We start from the raw sequence: 18,699 nt of genomic DNA on the forward strand, positions 1-18,699 counted from the left end.
GGGAGAAGAGACAGGAAATAGAGGGAAAGTCTCTTCTTTATAACCGTGCAACCTATAGAGTGCATGTAGCATCTGCTCAGATTCCACTGGCTAACATGTAGTCGCGTGGTCCACACCCACTGCAAGGGAAACAGAAATATAGGGGTTTTTTTTTCAAATCAAAGATGGGTTGATAAGGGTATAAGGTCAACAGATAAAAGGCAATTATATTTGTATATATCTACGTGATTTTTATACTCTTTTATGAAACTTTATGAGTCTGAATTATTCTTTTTTTTTTTTTTTTTTTTTCCGGTACGCGGGCCTCTCACTGTTGTGGCCTCTCCCGTTGCGGAGCACAGGCTCCGGAAGCGCAGGCTCAGCGGCCATGGCTCACGGGCCCAGCCGCTCCGCGGCATGTGGGGTCTTCCCGGACCGGGGCACGAACCCATGTCCCCTGCATCGGCAGGCAGACTCTCAACCACTGCGCCACCAGGGAAGCCCTGAATTATTCTTATAAGTAGAAAAAGATATTTATAGTAAACAAACCCCTCAAAGCTTGCTCTCTGAGTCCCTCTCTCCATCCTGGGGACCAGTGCTCCCTTCTGGTACTCAAAGGCCCTAGAGCATGGTTTCAAGGGATGTGCTGCAATGGTCTTCTTCTTTTGTTATAAATCACAAAGAGATAAATTTCTCCAAAGGTACAGTCTCTCGTGAAAACTCGACAGATCTAAGCCTCAGTTTCCTTGCCAGTAAATTGGAGAATAGCTACTGCCCTTTCTGACACTACAAAGAGATTATAAAGACTAGGGTGAGGGAAGTGGGAGTACTATTAGCTGTTCAGAAGATAACACAGTGGTAATTTAAGGAGTGTTAGGTTACCAATAGTAGTTATAGCTTAGAAGATCTGACATCAAATCATGGTAACAACGTGAACCCTGTTAGTGCCTTTATCACAACAGTGTATATGCTAGTAGGACTGACAACTGGATAATTAATATTATTGTGGTTGTAGGTTTCTACAGCAGAGTTTTCTCTTTGGAATTTTCATATCTCAAATTTCTGTTTTAATAAGCCCCTTTTTTGAATTCACAAAATAATGTCATGTGCCAAGAAGAACCACCAGAGGGCGCTAAATCACTTACAGAGTTCACCTGGCTTCTTTAGAGCAGAATCACCCAGATTTATGTCAAGAGTATGGGAAGCAGATCCAGGCCTGAAAAAAAATGAAACTGTATACGTTAATTGTGATGTTGGGCCGACATTTAAGTAAATAAGCTTCTTTGTTCTCCTTGGCTATTACTTCAGTCTCTCTGCCTTTTTAGTTTGTGTGTTCATGCACTTTTATTTCTTTCTTTTAAATCGGTTGGGATTGTTCAGAGTAGAATAATTTAGAAACGGGAAACCCCAGTTTGCTGTGATGGCTGCCATAGGCACATGTTGACATGATAAAGAGGCTGCCCTCCTCACTGAGAAGCTTATAAATGTGACTAGAAATAAATAAGTGGCTTGTATTGTTTTCAGAACGGGGGAGGTTGGAATTTGTACTTTCGTAAAGACTTTCAGTTCTTGTGCAATGGCTCTCAATTCCCAGCCTGCAGACACACCTACAAGAGGTGAAATGCACTGGGGCAATTTGTAGGTGCTTCTCTATAGCCTTCACATTCCCAAGGCCATACCAGGGGGTGGGAAGGTGGGGAGTGGGCGTGGGTGTCAGTGTTCTGAGGGCCCACCGGCCTGGAGCGGCTCTGTAGCGCCCTAGAGTCTGTCCACACCCAGCTGTCTGTGGGTCCATATGGCCTGCTGTGTAACGGCTGCGGCAGAAGGCAGAGGCACTGTGCTTCCGTTCTCATCCCAACTGAGGGGCCTCATGGGGTGCAGGACAGCAGTGTGGGTCCGGGAGTGACAGTCTTGCCTGTACCCATCTCCCCCGCTACACAAACACGGGGACTGGCTTGTGTGTGTGGGTGGTCAGAAGCTCTGATCTGTGTTTGGCTGGTTATTTTTGGGTCACAGTAATTACAAAGAAGATCTGTATGTTTTTTCAACCTTACAAACAATCCTTTGAGGTGGGCAGGGCAGTTCTTATTTTAATTCCAATTTACAGATGAGAAAGCACAATGAATGAAGTGGTACCTAAGGTTCCCTTTAAGTTTGAGGCCTAAATTGGTGAGGTCAGGTGCCAGGCTTTCTGAAGTCTGTGGTTAGTAAGGAAGTAGAGGGAGAGCTGGGCCATGGCCTGATGAGGTCTATTTCTGGTGGGTGGCGGTGAATGGTGGCCACTGTCTCATTTGGTGCCCACCAGTCAGGGGGTGGTAAGGACTGGGGATTGTAGGAATAGTAGTTTCTTGACTTTGATGGTGAGGGTCTCTGAGGATCCTAAGCCTCGTTTGTTTTTTTTTTTTTTTTTTGTGGTACACGGGCCTCTCACTGTTGTGGCCTCTCCCGTTGCGGAGCACAGGTTCCGGACGCGCAGGCTCAGCGGCCATGGCTCACGGGCCCAGCCGCTCCGCGGCATGTGGGATCTTCCCAGACCGGGGCACGAACCTGCGTCCCCTGCATGGGCAGGCGGACTCTCAACCACTGTGCCACCAGGGAAGCCCTAAGCCTCGTTTTTGTGTAACACAGAAGTTGCTACAAGCTCCAGTCAGCACAGGGACGAGTGATGAACAAAGCAGAGGAGATGATGTCTCAGGGGCCTCCCAGAACCTCTGGAAGAATGATGAGATGATGAAGGTGATGATGGAGGAGAAACACAGCTGGGGATGCTGCAGTTGGGGTGATAGAAGTCACAGCAGTCAGTGGCCTCTAGCTACTAGCCCCCGGACTGGTGTCTGAAGGGAACCCAGGCTGTGGGGAGAGTCCAGGAAAGCCTGGAGGGCATTCATTGGTTTGTGGAAGCTCAATTATATGGGGGGAGGGAATCCATTCTGGGGGTTTCATATCCCACCGGGGAGGCAGTCGTATCCTTTGCTGCTCTTTTCGGGTTACGGGTGTTTTGTATTTAAATTTCAAATCTAAACTGTAAGGAAAGTCCTTAACTTTCCTGGCATAGGCTGAGGCCCAAAGGCAGCAAAGTACAGCCATTTAGAAGGCTAATAAATCCAGGAACCACAGGGCCTCAGCCACCTTCTTGCACTTCCCCTGAGCGCTTCTGGGGCTGATCCCCCCAAGCCAGTGCTGGAAAGGACCCAGGGCCTCTGCATGAATGGGGCCGATGCGGCAGGGATGTGCTCGGAGTGGTTTCTGAACGTGGAGGACCAGGCTGCGGGTACCATGTGGGTGAGAGACAATTTCACTTTCTGGAGAATATTGTCTGGAGCTCCCTTTTACATACTGCTTTTGAGGACCAAACACTTAAGCACTCTTACCTCATTCCATTTCCCCTTTGCCTTTGTCCTTGACTGTACTAATGGATGTGTGTCCTGAGCGCAGTGAATGTACTCTGAATCAGACAGGAGGAGGAAGCTTCACACATCCCCTTGAGCCTCTCTGCCCAGCTTGGCCTCCCTTGCCCCATCCTCCCCTGCATCCTAGGGCCTCCAAGGGCAAGGGGAGGGGCTGAACTGTGGCTCAGGCAGAAACAGCACAGGCCTATACAGTGAAGGATGCTAACTTGGCCTTCACCACAGAGAGGCCTGAAAGCAACCCGAGAATTCCAATTAGGCTTAAACTAATGAGCTGGAAACTTTGGGGAAACCCCTGTGGGCAATGAGGGGAGAATGTGATCATCTTCCTTTTAATTAGTGCTGGAAAAACTTGTGGTCCAGCTGGTAGCATAAGGAAGGGCAGTGTCCAGAGGGAGCAAAGGTTGAGAGTATCAGAAGGGGGATTTCCCCTGGTGGTTAGGGAGAGGCTGCTGAACAAACGCAGACACCTTCTTCACCTCTAAGTGGGGAGGACAGAAGACCCTAAATGGGGAAAGGCGGGCTTTAATGGAGCTTGGAGCTGCCCTTCTCACACGATGGAGTCTGAGGCTGAATAAAAGGGGAGTGACATTAGGGAACTCTGTTGTCTATAGGAGCTTTCACTGTCCCTGAGGTCAGGTCGGCCCTGCCCATCTTTGCCTACTCTCTTAGGCAGCCTCTGTCGCTTAATAAGGAAGAGGCAGAAAAACCACCTGCTGCTGTCAAAGGCCACAGACCACCTGCCAGGCCCCTGCATGGCCCTGCTTTCCAGAACACAGGGGGCACTGGGGCACCTAGGAAGGCGACAGGGAAGAGCGACAGGGGCTGGTAGGGGTCGAACGAGGGTGTGTATCCTGGAGAAGGGTCCTCCTCACTCCCGAAGCCCGAGGAGCTTGGGGCGTCCGGCCTGTGCAAGCAACAGCTGGTCACTTCTCCCCTCCCCACTGGGGGCTCCTTTGGGAAAAATGGCCTGCCACGGGCACCCGGCCATCCTCCTCGGGTCCCCCAGGGCGCTCGGCTGGGGGCGCAGCACCTTGGAGAGAGGTGTCGGGTCCCGCGCCTGGATTTGGGGCTCTCTACCTTTCGCACTGCGGCTCAGGGGTGCGTGCCAGGCCGTCGCCAAGGGGTCTGCCGGCCCCCTGCCCAGCTCGGGGCCGAGGCGAGCCAGCGCGGCGAACCTCCTCCCCTCCCGTTCGGGCGGCCTGAGCCCGCGCCCGCTCCAGTTGCTGCAGCTGCTGTTGCTGGCGGCTGCGGGGAGCGCGGGGCGCGCGCAGGAGAGGCTCGGGCGGCGACGAGGAGGAGCCTGAGGAAGCGGGGAGGAAGATCGAGCGAAGGCCGAGGAGGCTCAGCGGCGTGGCGGCGCGGCTCGGGGATCCCGGGAACATGGGCTAGCGGCGGCGGCGGCAGCGGCGGCGGGCCGGGCGCGGTGAACCTGCCGGGGCCCGGCGCACACCGGGGCGGCGAGCGGGAGCCGAGCGCAGCCGGGAGAGGAGGGCTGGCGCGGGGGCGCCCGGGAGGGGGCTGATGAGGCATTATTAACGAGTCGCCGCCTAATAAGCCCAGAGCGGCGGGCTAGCTGCGCGGGCTGCGTGCGGGGAGGGGTCCCGGGCCGGAGCGCGGCGCAAACGCGTGGCGCACCGCGGACGGGCGGCGCGGAGCGGCGCGACGCGACGCGGAGGGCAACCGGGCCGGCGAGCAGAGCCGGGGCGGGCCCGGGGGCGGACCGCAGCGCCTCCTCGTTCTCGGCGCTCTGGGCCCGCGCAGCCCGGGGTTAGCGGGGCTCGGGCCGGGGAGGGGAGCTGCCCGCGCGCTCCGTCCCCCTCCCCCCTGGGCGGGCGGGCCGGCGGCCGGGGGGAGGGCGGGCGGCGGCGTCGGCCCGCTGTATATATCTCCGCGCACCCCGCCAGGTCGCGCACAGCTCCCCGAGACCAGGCGCCTCCCCGCCCCCTCCCCGCGCTCCGCGGCGGCGGCGGCGGCAGCAGTAGCAGCAATATGGCTGTTGATGGGTGTTCGGGGTGGCGCTGGCGGCGGGAGGAGCTCCCCCGAGCCCCTGCGCCGGCTGCCCGTTGCTAGCTATGGCAAATGGTGGCGGCGGCGGCGGCAGCAGCGGCGGCGGCGGCGGCGGCGGCGGAGGCAGCACTCTTAGAATGAGTAGCAATATCCACGCGAACCTTCTCAGCCTAGACGCGTCCTCCTCCTCCTCCTCTTCCTCCTCCTCTTCTTCCTCCTCCTCTTCCTCCTCGTCCTCGGTCCACGAGCCCAAGATGGATGCGCTCATCATCCCAGTGACCATGGAGGTGCCGTGCGACAGCCGGGGCCAGCGCATGTGGTGGGCTTTCCTGGCCTCCTCCATGGTGACTTTCTTCGGGGGCCTCTTCATCATCTTGCTCTGGCGGACGCTCAAGTACCTGTGGACCGTTTGCTGCCACTGCGGGGGCAAGACGAAGGTAACGCGCGCCCCGGCGCCTCCCCCCTGCGCCAGCCCCGCCGCTTCTCGGCGTCCCCTGCAGCCCACCTCCTCGCTTCTCACAGCGCCGTGCCTCCCTCCATCCCTGCCTGCCTTCCCCTCGCCGCCTTCCCTTCCCTCCGCTCTCCTGGCGCCCGCCTGTTGGGGCTTCGGGCGGCGCGCCGGGGGTGAGGAGTTGCCCCCAACCGGTGCGCTCCGGGACGCGGACGCCAAATCCCGTCCCCTTGTTTATTGTAGGGTTGTTTGTGGCTGCGGCTGGGGCCGGGATGGGAGGTAGGGAGAGCCGACTCGGCGGGCACCGAGCAAGCTGGGGGCCGCTCGGTGCGTGTTCCGCGCGGCTCACCTGCCCGGGCTCGGCTCCTTGTGGTGGGCGAGGGGGAGCGCGTCAGCCCGCACGTTAGAAACCTGTTGGGGAGATGAGTTCGTAAAATCAGAAGGGCAGGAAAATCCTTTGAGAAAGGGAGAACATCTTTTGGACTAGGGAATCCCAGGGGAGGAACATGACCAGAGGACGTGCGGGGGACCTGGAGGGGCGAGAGAAAGTTGGGGAGATGCATCCCAGTTTTGGAGGCAACCCGCGGATGCTGCCACTTTAGGAATGTGGCGAGGTCGCAAAACTGATGTCCCCTCCCTCTCCTACTGTTGGAGCAGACCCCCACCCCCACCGCAAGTTCTTCGGCATCTGCATTCTCGCCCCCCTGCCACCGCCTTCAGGTCCCCGGAAATGCCCCCGGCAGCGTGGAGCTAGAGCGGGAGGTCCGCCCGAGAGCCCGCCGAGGCCGAGGTTTTCACGCGAGCCTCCTCCCCGACGCTTTTGAGGTGGCTGGATGTCGGCTTTAAACTATTCCTGGCGCAGAGACGCCCACCAGCACCGAGGCTCACTACACCTTATGTATGGTTGCTAGGCTGACTGCCTGGTTTGTCGCCGTCGTGTCCCTAGAGATGTCCTCTTCCCCCCCCCCCCCCCACTGGCTGAAGGTGAGAGGTGGCGGGCAGTTTTTCATAGAACTGCAGGATAAAAAAGAAAGAACTGGAAAAAAGAGTGACCAAGCTGTTTTCTGTTTGACTAATTTTTAACCTAGGGGACTAACCAGCGCCAGCATTTTCAGAGGGAGGGAAGCTCAAAGCGGGATAGGGAACAGTGCAAGGCCGTGGCACATCTCGGTGGGAATGCTCACACCTTTTCTAATAAAGTTAATCCGAGGACACCTCAAACTTCCACGGGGCACAGCAACTTGTGGCAGCCTCCTTAATTGCTACGGGGAGGGAGTAGGTAAGATGGGGGCTATGGGTGACACACAAGGGTGAAAGGAAGCTCCCTCTCTCTCTCTCTCTCTCTCTCTCTCTCTCTCTCTCCTGATCATTAATTATACATTGTGTTGGGTGCTGGAGCTCAGCTGTGTTTTGTGGTAGCACATTTGTGTTTTGGAAAATACTGGTGTGTTGGAAATAAGGGAGAACAATAAAAGCCATCATTCTCTTCCTCTTCCTCCTACTTCTCCGGAGACCTCCAGATGTTAGTCCGTCAGTTTTCTCTGGAGTTACCTTCTTGGCCATAGCAGTTTCTCCTTACTTGTCAAGGTGCAAAACCACCCACATTCCAGAGAAGCCATTAGGTTAAGCAAAATCCTAACCCCGAGACCCCCTAGACCCAGCCCCTTGCCTAGCCCTCCTGATCAGTGCTTATTCATATAGCCTTCTTATTCACACATTCCCTCTCCTCTGCCTCCCCACCAGTCTTTAGTCTGTGAGTGTTTTTCCTTTACTGAGATTCCGTGCTACCCTTAGAGGTAGAACTTGTAGTTGCATGCATCTCAGACGTTTTCTACACTGAGTGATTTTGGGGAACTTTTTAACGATCTCCTTATCCTTCAGGAACTGGGCAGGCTAGATCATAATGAAAACTTTTTTTTCAGTGAGTCAAAATAAGTTTCAGTGTTTTTGTGATCCTGGGGTTTTAAACACAGCTTCTAAAGCCTTTCTGCTCTAGGGGGTACATCAGTGCTACTGCATTGCTTCTGATGAAATGCTGATTGGATCGTTCACATAAAGAGTCTCTTTCTTAAATGATGACCAAGCATAACCTCTGTAAGTTTTCTCAAGAAAATACGTTTTTGGCAATGATCATTAGAAAAAAAAACAACCCCTAGATATTAGGCTATATTTTGTAGCTCCAAGACATGCCGAGTTGACTAAACTGGAACTTTCTACAAAGAATCATCTGGGATGAGAGATGCTTGCAGTTGGTTGGGAAGATGTGAGGCCAGTATAAAATGAGATCACGTCACTTTTGGTACCATTAGAGTCCCCTTTAAAACATGCCCAGAATCTCTTAATACTTGCCCCTTGATTTGCTCAATTAAACAGTGTGTGTAGCCATCTCATTTTGACCAGTAGTAGTTACTTGGGCCTTTTATAAGCTTTTCTTTCTACTCTTGAGATCTGTATTTTTTACTGCAATCATTCTTTTTTTTTTTTGTCTTTCATTCTTTTTGCTTTCCAAGTATTTGGTAGTCATCAAGACACTGTTCAGAAGAATGCATTTGGCTTCAGTTTGGAATCATTATTTTAGTGTTGGGTTTCTCAAGCAAACTAAGGCTGCTTTTCTTTAGTATTCTACCAGCCCTCAGATATATTCACCCTGATCCTGGTTCAGCCCCAAGATGGTTTGACCCGGAGCTAGGGTCCAGAGGAAGGCTGGTCTTTTTAGCATCTGAAATTCTAGGGGAATAAGTTTCAGCAGGAGCTCCAGCATCACAAGCATTTGGCCTCTGGGACTGCACCATCCTTTCTGATTAAAGGAACCTGACACTGGATGTACCTCATGAGGCATCTCATCCTTAGTTCCTCTGGCCTCCGAATCTCAAATCGTGAATGACTTTACTATTCTGAAAAGAATAGTTATGTGGATTTCTTTAGGAAATAAAGAAGAAGGAGAATCCCATTTTCCCCCAGTTGGGAATTTGGGCACAGTCATTCCAGTACTATATTCTTTGCTGTACTTTTTCACATCATTTTTCTTTCTCTGTTGGGTTTCATCAGAGCCTTCTCTTTACTTGGCCGTGACGTTTCAAGGTCTAAGCCAGTCGTAGACTGTAGTGAACAAGGAGCGGCTCTGGCAGCCTGAAGAAGGTTGTGACCTTGAAGAAGTAGATTAACCTCTCTGGTCTCTTTCCTGGTGTGCAAAATGTGGGATTGAATTCTGTGAGTGCTAATGTCCCTTCCTGCTCTGGGACTCAGTGGAAGCCGGTAGAAGGAGTTGGTGATCTGTGGGTAAAGTTTCTAGCTCAGAACATGTTCTGTAACTCTCCAGCCTCGGAGTGCTTATGTGTCTTTATTCCCATCTTCTGCTCTTCCTCCAGCCCACAGTCTGCTTTTCTTTAAATGCCTGGGGAAGCTGAGGCCAGCTTCCTATGGAGCTGTGGTTTGCTGTGGGTCATAGACTCATCCTGCTCTCAGGTGGAGCTGTCCTCCCTGTAGAAGTTTGGAATTGATTAAGGTTGGTCTGCATATAATGAATTATGGAGGTTTGTCTCCACGGCTGTGTCTGAGAAAACAACACGTTTTCTCTGTTAGACTCGTGACTAATATAAACATCAGATCCCATTACGGCTTGGTAATTACCCAGGGTCTGGCCTGACGCATCATCCAATCAGGGCTGGAAACTTCAGTGCCTCAGAATTCTTGATTCCAGATTGGCCCTGGTGCCTCATCTCATCCTGGAGATAGTCTGCATCGGACGAACTACAGATGTTCCTTCGGATCACTTAGGGGGGGCCTTGGAGAAGTGCTCAGGTCCCAGGCACAGGGGAGTTCCAGGTGACCTTCCCTTGTCCTGAGAACTTTTGCTTCTTGTTCCTGGCTCCCCCTGTGGAAATGCACGCTTCCGTAGAGATGCTGCAGTCAGACAGACCCGAGTGCAAATCATGGATTACATACTTGTTAGCTGGGCATCTGTGGCTGGCAGCCCTGTTAAGCATGGTTTCTTCACATGTAAGAAAAGCTAACGATGCTTACTTTGTAGAATTCTTTTTTTTTTTTTTTTTTTCCAGTACGCGGGCCTCTCACTGTTGTGGCCTCTCCCGTTGCGGAGCACAGGCTCCGGACGCGCAGGCTCAGCGGCCATGGCTCACGGGCCCAGCCGCTCCGCGGCATGTGGGATCTTCCCGGACCGGGGCACGAACCCATGTCCCCTGCATCGGCAGGCGGACTCAACCACTGCGCCACCAGGGAAGCCCCTGTAGAATTCTTATAAGGAGTGACGATGCTGGGTATACAGCACCCGGGAAATGCCTGGCACTTAGCAGGCCTGTAAATGGGAGCTATCATAGCTCCACAAAGTGGCAGGTTTTAAACTTTCTCCTTGATTCCTTGAACTTTTGGCCCTGGAAGGGCACAGACTACAACAAATAGAACTTTTGAACCGAAAGGGACCTCTAGGCCCTGGAGTCGGTTGTCCTTGGGTCAGACAACCAGCTAGGGTCAGATTGAGATGTGGGCTCATAGCTCTTGGCTGTTGCGAGGCTGGCAGGTCGGGGAGGGGCAGCCTCGGAAGGCCCCACGGCTGAGGGCTTGGCAGGATGGCTAGTGCTCTGATGGCGGGCAGGTCAGCGGTGAGCATTGTCGTCGTGGGGCTCCAGGAGCTGCAGACCTAGCAGAAGTGGAAGGTTTTGTGGGCAGGTGTGGCTGTCGAATGTCCCTTGAGAAAGGATGAATTCCACCCCTGTTCTCCCCAGTCCAGAGCCCACAGACCTGTTCCCCTGACAATGGAACAGTTTCCCCGCCAGGGTGCTCTCTACTCAGACCAGCTTTACCCTGATCGCCTCCAGAGTAGTATTTCCCCAAGTGTGTTCTGTGGAGCACTTGCCCTTGCAGTTACCTTGTGAAACAAAATTGTAAGTCAGGGCATATCTGCAACCCCCACCTTGGAGAGTCACGTCATGTTCTGGGAGAAGTCCCAAGGGAGAGGAATTGGTTAAACTGCCCTTGGCCGTGCTCACTTTGAGCAGCAGGGCCTAGGTGTCACGCTCGCCATGTAGCACCCAGAAGTCAGCCTGTGACCTTGGGCAAGGACGTCACCGCTTTGTGCCTCAGTCTCCTCATCTGTAAACCGGGGGTCCTCGTAGAGCTCAGCCCTTTGGGGTAGGTACCCGCAGGGACCCCACTCTATAGCATTTCCTAGGAGGATACTGGTGACTGCAAGCCACGCGCTGGCTCTATTTCCGGGTGCCCAGGGTCCTTGTCCAAACGTGCATCAGGAGGAAAGCAAGAGCTGCCCTTGTGTTTGGCCTGGGGGAGGAAGGATTCCAAGGGCAAGGCTCACCGCTATCTTCTTCCCTGGATGGGGACATTCGCTGTGTGCCTGGTACAGAGAGTGCTTGCTGTGGGTATCTCTTTCTGACCAGGGCAAAAGGAGCCTGCTGCTGAAGCAGTCAGGTTGGTGTTGGATTCCGACGCCAGGACCTCCTTCCCAGTGCGGGCAGCCGCGGTGTCCCAGCTCACAGTGGCAGTGACCGTGCTAGCCTGCGGATCACAGCGGCCAGCCCCACCTTCCTGGGACTTCAGAGCTGTGGAGCCCCTGCAAGGACACCTCTGTGGTTCCGGTGAGAAGGGCGGTGTTTGTGCCGTGATGCCGCAGCTCCTGGAGCCCTGCGGGGAGCATTGGTCTCCATGAGACCTGCTTGGGGGGCAGGCAAGGTTAGCGTCCCCCAGGACCTCTGAAGTCACACAGCCTTTCTGTGCACAGCAGAGAGCAGATCAAGAGAGTGCCCTTTTTTTGAGATGCTTCTGAGTGGGTGGAACCCTGGCCCTGGGCACACGGAGAAGGAAGCTCGGGGGCCCCAGCCTGAGAGGCAGGGGTGTCCCAGCACTCCGGGGAGAAGGCTCAAGGGATGTTCAGTTGGGGTGTTAGATCTCTCCCTCCCATGGCCAGAGAGCATCTTAGTCCATCTACTTCTGGGGCCTCTCGCACGTTTACATGTGCACGAATCACCTGGAGAGCCATTAAAATGCAGATTCTGATTCAGAAGGTCCAGGGTGGGGCCTGAGACTCTGCATTTCTGACAAGCCACAGGTGATGTCGATGCTGAGCAGACCATGCTTTGAGAAGCAAGGATCTGGTCCCAGCCTCAGTCTCCAGGCGGTCTCTCTCTGAAGACAGGGCTATTTTTAAATATGGAAAGTCTCAGCTCTTCAGCAGTGGGAAGGGATGAGAAGAGGAAGGTTCTCTGTGCCAGGACAGCCAGGTGGAGAAAACTCGGCTCAGGCCTCTCCGTGTTGCTGCCGTTCAGTCTGGGTGCTCCCCGCTAAAGCTGATTGTCCGGGTGTCTGCTCCCTAGGGACCCACAGCGCTGTTGGTTTGGGGCTGGGTTGTGGTGACCAGGGCAGCATCCTGCAGATCTATGGGGGTGTGGTCTGTGCGTCGCCCATCAGGCTGTGGGCTCTCCCTCATGCCGGTGGGTCACACTGCCAGGGGACTTTCCGCAGTCCCGGATGGCAACTCAGCCAAACCACCTTCTTGCAAAATTAGAGGCTCGTGGTGGAGCCAGGGCTGCACTGTGGCGATGCTCCGGGAAGCCAGCTGTTGGCCGCTGCCTCCGGGGTGTTTGAAGTCAGCAGGCAGTAAAACTGCCAGCCTGATTTTCCATAGGGACCTCGGTGGGCTTTTCCAAGCGGAGGGATGTGAAAGGATTGGGCTCAAGACCTGATCACGGAGTGGGGAGAGACGTGCGGCACTGTGCTGTGCCACCCTCCAGTGGTACTTCTCGAGAATCCCAGCAGATGAAGCTAGAAGTAGCTCCTTTTCTCAACATACTGTCAGGGTTTTCACAGCTCATACCGTCAGGGGCTTTTTCCTGGAGATGTGCATTTTGGGTTGTTCCATCGTCAAAGGGGAGAACCTGGAATAAACATTTATCGTGAGCATCGTCAGCCTAAATGAAGGACTCAGCATGATGCCCGGCACACAGTAGGTCCTCAGATACATCTTGTGGTTATTAGTGTTGTTGTTTTGGCTTTTATTACATAGGGAGTTCATCCTCTGTTCCAGGAACCAAGCTAGGTGCTAGGGATAAAAATAAGACCCAGTTTGTTTGATGGAAGGATGGAAAAATTCAGTTATCTTCTCATGTCTGGTCTCCAAGTTGCCTGCAAACCCCCTGAGGGCAGGAACTGAGTCATGTAAATACAAGCACAGATATATGTTGGGAGGGCCCTTCCACAGTGATCTGTGGGAGGCTGCGCGGGAATGTTGTAGGTGCAAATACATTTTGCTGCTCTTTTGGGTAATTTGTTAGACGCTATGGAGAAACTCTGGGTGAAAGGGATGGATGTGCTTGAGTCATTTCTGGATTTTAATTATTCATGCCACCCCGGTCTCCCCTGACCGGTGGGTAAGAAGAATTTGTTCACGATGAGCACTTGTCCATGAGGTGGATGACTCAGGCAGGGAGCAGAAGGACAGCTTCGAAAGAATGGCTGCTTGAAGACGGAATTTGCTTTGTTTTTGGCATTATTTGGGGCATTATGTCTAATTGCCAATTTGGAAATGTAATTGGCACTCCAGGTCCAGAAGGGGTATACTTCACGTTGTCAAGCCGAGCCTCTGAATCGTCTCCCTATAAGATCTCATTACCTGTATGACTAATGCTTCTTTACATGGCCAAAAGCGAAATTATTTAAAACATCTCATTTACTTGGTATTCTTTATGCTGTTTCATTGGCCTCCCTACCAGGTTTTCCAGGGGACGAGATCCGGTTGACGCTGGGCATTTCAAAGGTAATTAACAGAAACGCTGTGTCCCTTCCTTCACTCTTTATCCTTTCCTTGATTTCCTTTCTTTCTTGGTGATTCCCGCCAAGTCCAGGAGCAGAGGGACTGAAGTTTGCAGGTTAGTGGACAACAAATAGAGGCTTGATCTCGCAAGCTGAGAGGCACGTGGAGTTGTGACATCATACGGGTAGAAAGGTGCTTTGGCGTCCTCCCCAGCGCCAGTGCTGGGAGCCCTCGGCCCCATCTCCAGAGGGGACTGGGGTGTTCACGGCCTTCCGAGGCCACCATTCCATGGGGCACAAACCCGCCTAAGCATGAATGGAAAGGTCTTTCTCCTTGCACTAACCCCTCTTTGCTTCTCGGCTGTTTCTAGGACACACAGAACATGTCTTGGTAGGTGATAGATTTCAAATTCTAAATCCGGCCCAAGAAGGCCCAGAGCTGGGTGGGTTTAAGTGTCAGCAATGTTCTTGAGATGTAGAACGCCCTTAACTTTTGTCGCTACCGTGCAAGCCACCTTCTTTTTCTCTCTCGTCACTGCCCGATGTCCTCCTTCCCCGGAGGCGGTGAGGTTTCTCCATGCCCTCTTCCCCAGGGTTTACACAGCAGCCCATCCTGGCTCTTGGTTCTGGTGGTTTGTCCTGTGCAATGTGTCAGGTCTTGTCAGAAGCTGTGGGTGAGGATTTGGCCATCCCTGAGCTATTGGGTCGCCTCTTTGTCACTGGAATGTGCCCAGTGATTCCAAAGTTCAGCTTCTTTCAGAGTTCAGTGCTGGGCTTGGCCGAGAGCAGATGTGATTTGGGGGCAGTACCAGGGATCCAGATGTATGTAGAGTACAGATCCTTTGTTAAGAAGCCTGCATTGGACTCTGCTTTCTAGGTGTTGGCTCTTCCCAAGAGAGAGAGAACAGACAGTGATCGTGAGTTTCTTTTTGGATCATTTAAATACAGCTGCTCCTAGAGTTGAAGATTATTCCTCTCCAACTGCTCATCTTATCTCTTCTCCTTTGGGCTTCTATACACTACTGCTGCCATTTCTCCTATTTTGCTGAGCGGAAAGAAACCAGAAAAGAAAGAGAACATACAAGAGGGGAGGGTGAGGGAGGGCAGGGGGGAGAGGGAAATGTTGACACAAAGAAAAGTAGAATTTCTCGTCTGGGAGCTGGAGGCTGGATAAATACGTAATTGGATGGATTTTGTTTTTAGTCCCTTCCCCTTTGTCTTAATGAATAAATCATGACAAGTGACCTCATGCCCGGGGTGTGCAGCATTAGCATTATATAAAGACCAGTGGGAAGAGTGCTTTCCCTTTTGGAAGAGTTTAGCTTTTCAAGTGAGTTCCCTCTAATGAACTGCTAGCGTGGGGCTTGTGTGGCCCTGTGGCCCAGACACCAGGGGTTATAAGGTTTCTGGGGGCTCTTCCTCTTTGTGTACATGTTTATGCAGGAGCAGAATTCTTCTCTTTGGGAGAAATTGCCGCATGAGTTTGTTTTCCCTTTACATGACTTTGGAAAGTAGACTTTTTGTGGCTCTGGAAGGGGAAAAAGTAGATGGGCAATGAGTAGCCAATGGAGAACTCAGAGATAAGGGCCCTTAAGGCTCGGAGGAAAGATTTGGAAGATGAAAGAAAGGGTTTATCTGAGGGCCGGGGATTTTCATGACCCACATTAGCTGGCCACTGCTTAATACACTGTTTCTCTTCTTTGTGCACCTGGGAGCACTTTCCTCCCAGTGCTTAGAGGAATTGCTTTAGCTACCCATAAATTACGGCCGTTTCCCTCATAGATTGTGGCAGCCACAGCTGACCAGGTGGTAAGACTCTTGAAGAGTATAGGAATGGTGTCTCGAGCTGAACCCGTAATACTTTGCCTGTCTTAAAAAAGAAACTGGGCTTCCCTGGTGGCGCAGTGGTTGAGAGTCCGCCTGCCGATGCAGGGGACACGGGTTCGTGCCCCGGTCCGGGAAGATCCCACATGCCGCGGAGCACCTGGGCCCGTGAGCCATGGCTGCTGAGCCTGCGCGTCCGGAGCCTGTGCTCTGCAATGGGAGAGGCCACAACAGTGAGAGGCCCGCGTACCGCAAAAAAAATATATATATATTTGGTGCTAACTTTGTCTATAAAAAATAATAGAAATGAATAAATCAATCAAGTAAATACAAAAAAAAAAAGAAACCCATTTCTTAAGTTCGTGTACAACCCTATTTTCCCTGTAAGATCTCTTTTTCAATTTGTGTTTTACACTTTTGTCCTTAGTCCTAAGTGTATATATATTCACTGTAGAAAATGTAGGCAAGACAGAGAGGTGCTTAAAGAAAAAAAGGACACCTCACACCCACCAGGATGGCTACTACCTCAAAACCCAGAAAGCAGCACGTGTTGACGAGGATGTGAAGGAATTGGAAGCCTGGTGCGCTGTGTGTGGGAATGCACCATGATGCAGCTACTGGGGGAAGCAGTATGGTGGTTTGTCAAAAAAACTGAACATAGAACTACCATATGACCCAGCAATTCCACGGCTGGGTACATATCCAAAAGAAGATACCTGCACATCCCTGTTCATAGCAGCATTATTCGTAATAGCCAAAAGGTGGAAGCAGCCCAAATGTCCATCGATGGATAAATGGATAAACAAATGTGGTGTTTACCTGCGGTGGAATATTATCCATTTGGAAAAAGGAAGGAAATTCCGACGTGTGCTACAACATGGATGCCCCTGGAGGACATTATGCTAGGTGAGCTAAGCCAGTCACAAAAGGACACATACTGTGTGATCCTACAATACTTACATGAGGCACCTAGTTGCACAGACACAGAAGTAGAATGGTGGTTACCAGGGGCTGGGGGAGACGGGGGGCGGTTGTTTAATGGATAGAGAATTTCAGTTTTGTAAGACGAAAAGGTTCTGCACAATAATATGAGTATACTTAATACTACTGAACTGTACACTTAAAATGGTTAAGATGGTAAGTTTTATGGTACGTCTATTTTACCACAATTACAATTTTTTAAAAAAGGAAAGAAAGTCCCTCTAAACCCCACTTCCTGGAGATGGATTTTCATTATCTTCAGACACATTCTTCACCGTGGTGCTTGTTTGATTTAGATGTACCCACAGTGAGAGCAGAACAGATCGAACGGCGTTTCTGCCCATCAAGTCTGGTTTGATGGTGTGTGAAGTTAAGGGACCACTGGATTTTTGATTTTGACATATGAGTAGTTACGGTATCTTAGGCAAGTGATGGTCTCTGGGCCCCAGTTTTGTCATATGTAACGTGCTCTCTGATTCAGTGATTTCAATATACAGCCATTTCTTCAATCAGATTTCAGAGCTATCATTTTTACCTGATAAAGAACCCGAGACTAACTTACTCAAGGCAGTGGGCCCAGGGAGTAGTTCTGGTGCCTCTGAATCCCAAGAGTGAAATCTGATTGACATGTCCCCAAAACTTCCGTACTGATTTCGATGAGGTGGCATATTTAAGAATTACAGTCTGGGGACAGGGGCCCCATTGGAGGTACAGTCACACTTGTCATTAAGAAAAAAAAAAACAACTCAAATAGTTTTCTGTGACTGTGCTACTACTTTTTAAAAAAATAAATTTATTTATTTATTTATTTATTTGGCTGTCTTTGGTCTTCGTTGCTGTGCACGGGCTTTCTGTAGTTGCGGTGAGCGGGGGCTACTCTTCGTCGCGGTGCGCGGGCTTCTCGTTGTGGTGGCTTCTCTTGCTGTAGAGCACGGGCTCTAGGCACGTGGGCTTCAGTAGTTGTGGCATGTGGGCTCAGTAGTTGTGGCTCACGGGCTCTAGAGAGTAGGCTCAGTAGTTGTGACATCAGTAGTTGTGGCTCACGGGCTTCGTTGCTCCGCGGCATGTGGGATCTTCCCGGACCAGGGCTCGAACCCGTGTCCCCCGCGTTGGCAGGTGGATTCTTAACCACTGCGCCACCAGGGAAGTCCCTGTACTATTACTTCTAATGACATGGCCACACCACTATTGAGGTTTTAATTTTAATTTCTGGTTTGGGGGAAAGGTTGAAAAGGTCTTGGATTATAGACTAGACTATAAACAGTACACTATGATAGGTTGGCTTTGTTGAGGTTGGGAATAAAAAGAAACATCTGATTAAAGAGGAGGTCATGCAAATCCACTTACTTTCGTGCTTTTCCTTAACTCGCCCCAAAAGGCAACCCCAGAGCGAGAATGTTCATCACAGCCCTGTTCCACGAAGCACTCCAGCTGCCAAAATCAGCAATAAGATGACCACAGTTTCTGTGGCAAAGGAGAGGGTATCTGATGGGGTCAGTAACTTCTGAAATACCTGCCTCTCCTGTAAATCGTAAGCAGCTAGCACATCAGACCTGCTGAATAGTCTCTTAGGTTATATAACATTAATCAGATTATGCTACTGGAGCCATGTATTAAATTTCAACTTGTCACAGCTACATTACGTTAACACTTCACAGATCCACAGAGTGCCAGGTAGTTTTTGGGTGTTATTGAGCAAACTGACGATGATGGTAGGACTTGACGAGGCCCAGACAAAAAATACTTCCTTAGATTTTCTATATTGTAGTTTAATTCTTATTGGAGGATGAAGACATCCTGCAAGTATTCCTTACCAAATGAACTAAAATTTTAAGACCGTAGTTTTTGTATCTGCAGGACCAAACAGTTTATTTATGGCCATGAACCAGATAGGACAGAGATTTTTGAAAACTCTGGGAAGCTTTTCATTTTCCAGCGACAGGCAATGCAAGCACTCTGTTCTTAATTGGTCCCTTCTTTAAGTCAGGAGCTGAAATGTCATCATGCAGATCTCTCCTGAGTTGCATGGAAACTAATAAAATCACGAAGGTTTCTATTTGTACTCTATGAACACAGACTGTAATGAAACTGAAACAGCTATCTCCAGGGATGATGCTATTTTAAATGCCAGGCAAGGCTTGACAGCAATTTTAATGGTGAAAAGAGAAGCCAGCAAGTGAGCGCTTCCGTTCTTTCTGACCTGCCCCACCAGTGACTTTTCATCCCTGCTTCTCTTTGCTTCCTGACCTCTGAAAGAATTCGCTTAAA

General features: G+C 51.4%; 1 protein-coding gene across 18 annotated transcripts in view; it reads left to right on the top strand.

Moving 5' to 3' along the window:
- The first annotated feature begins 5,122 nt into the window (after positions 1–5,122).
- Positions 5,123–18,699, top strand: part of KCNMA1 (potassium calcium-activated channel subfamily M alpha 1) — a 739,336-nt gene continuing 725,759 nt past the window's right edge. For all 18 annotated transcript variants that reach the window (XR_009522457.1, XM_060034718.1, XM_060034719.1 and 15 more), the window contains exon 1: positions 5,123–5,833. Coding sequence is in view for 17 of the 18 variants with exons in the window: in XM_060034718.1 (XP_059890701.1) it covers positions 5,462–5,833 (372 nt within the window). In the remaining variant the exon portion in view is untranslated. The remainder of the gene's footprint in view (positions 5,834–18,699) is intronic.

This window comes from Delphinus delphis, chromosome 16 (assembly GCF_949987515.2).
Source record: "Delphinus delphis chromosome 16, mDelDel1.2, whole genome shotgun sequence".
Taxonomy (NCBI): domain Eukaryota; kingdom Metazoa; phylum Chordata; class Mammalia; order Artiodactyla; family Delphinidae; genus Delphinus; species Delphinus delphis.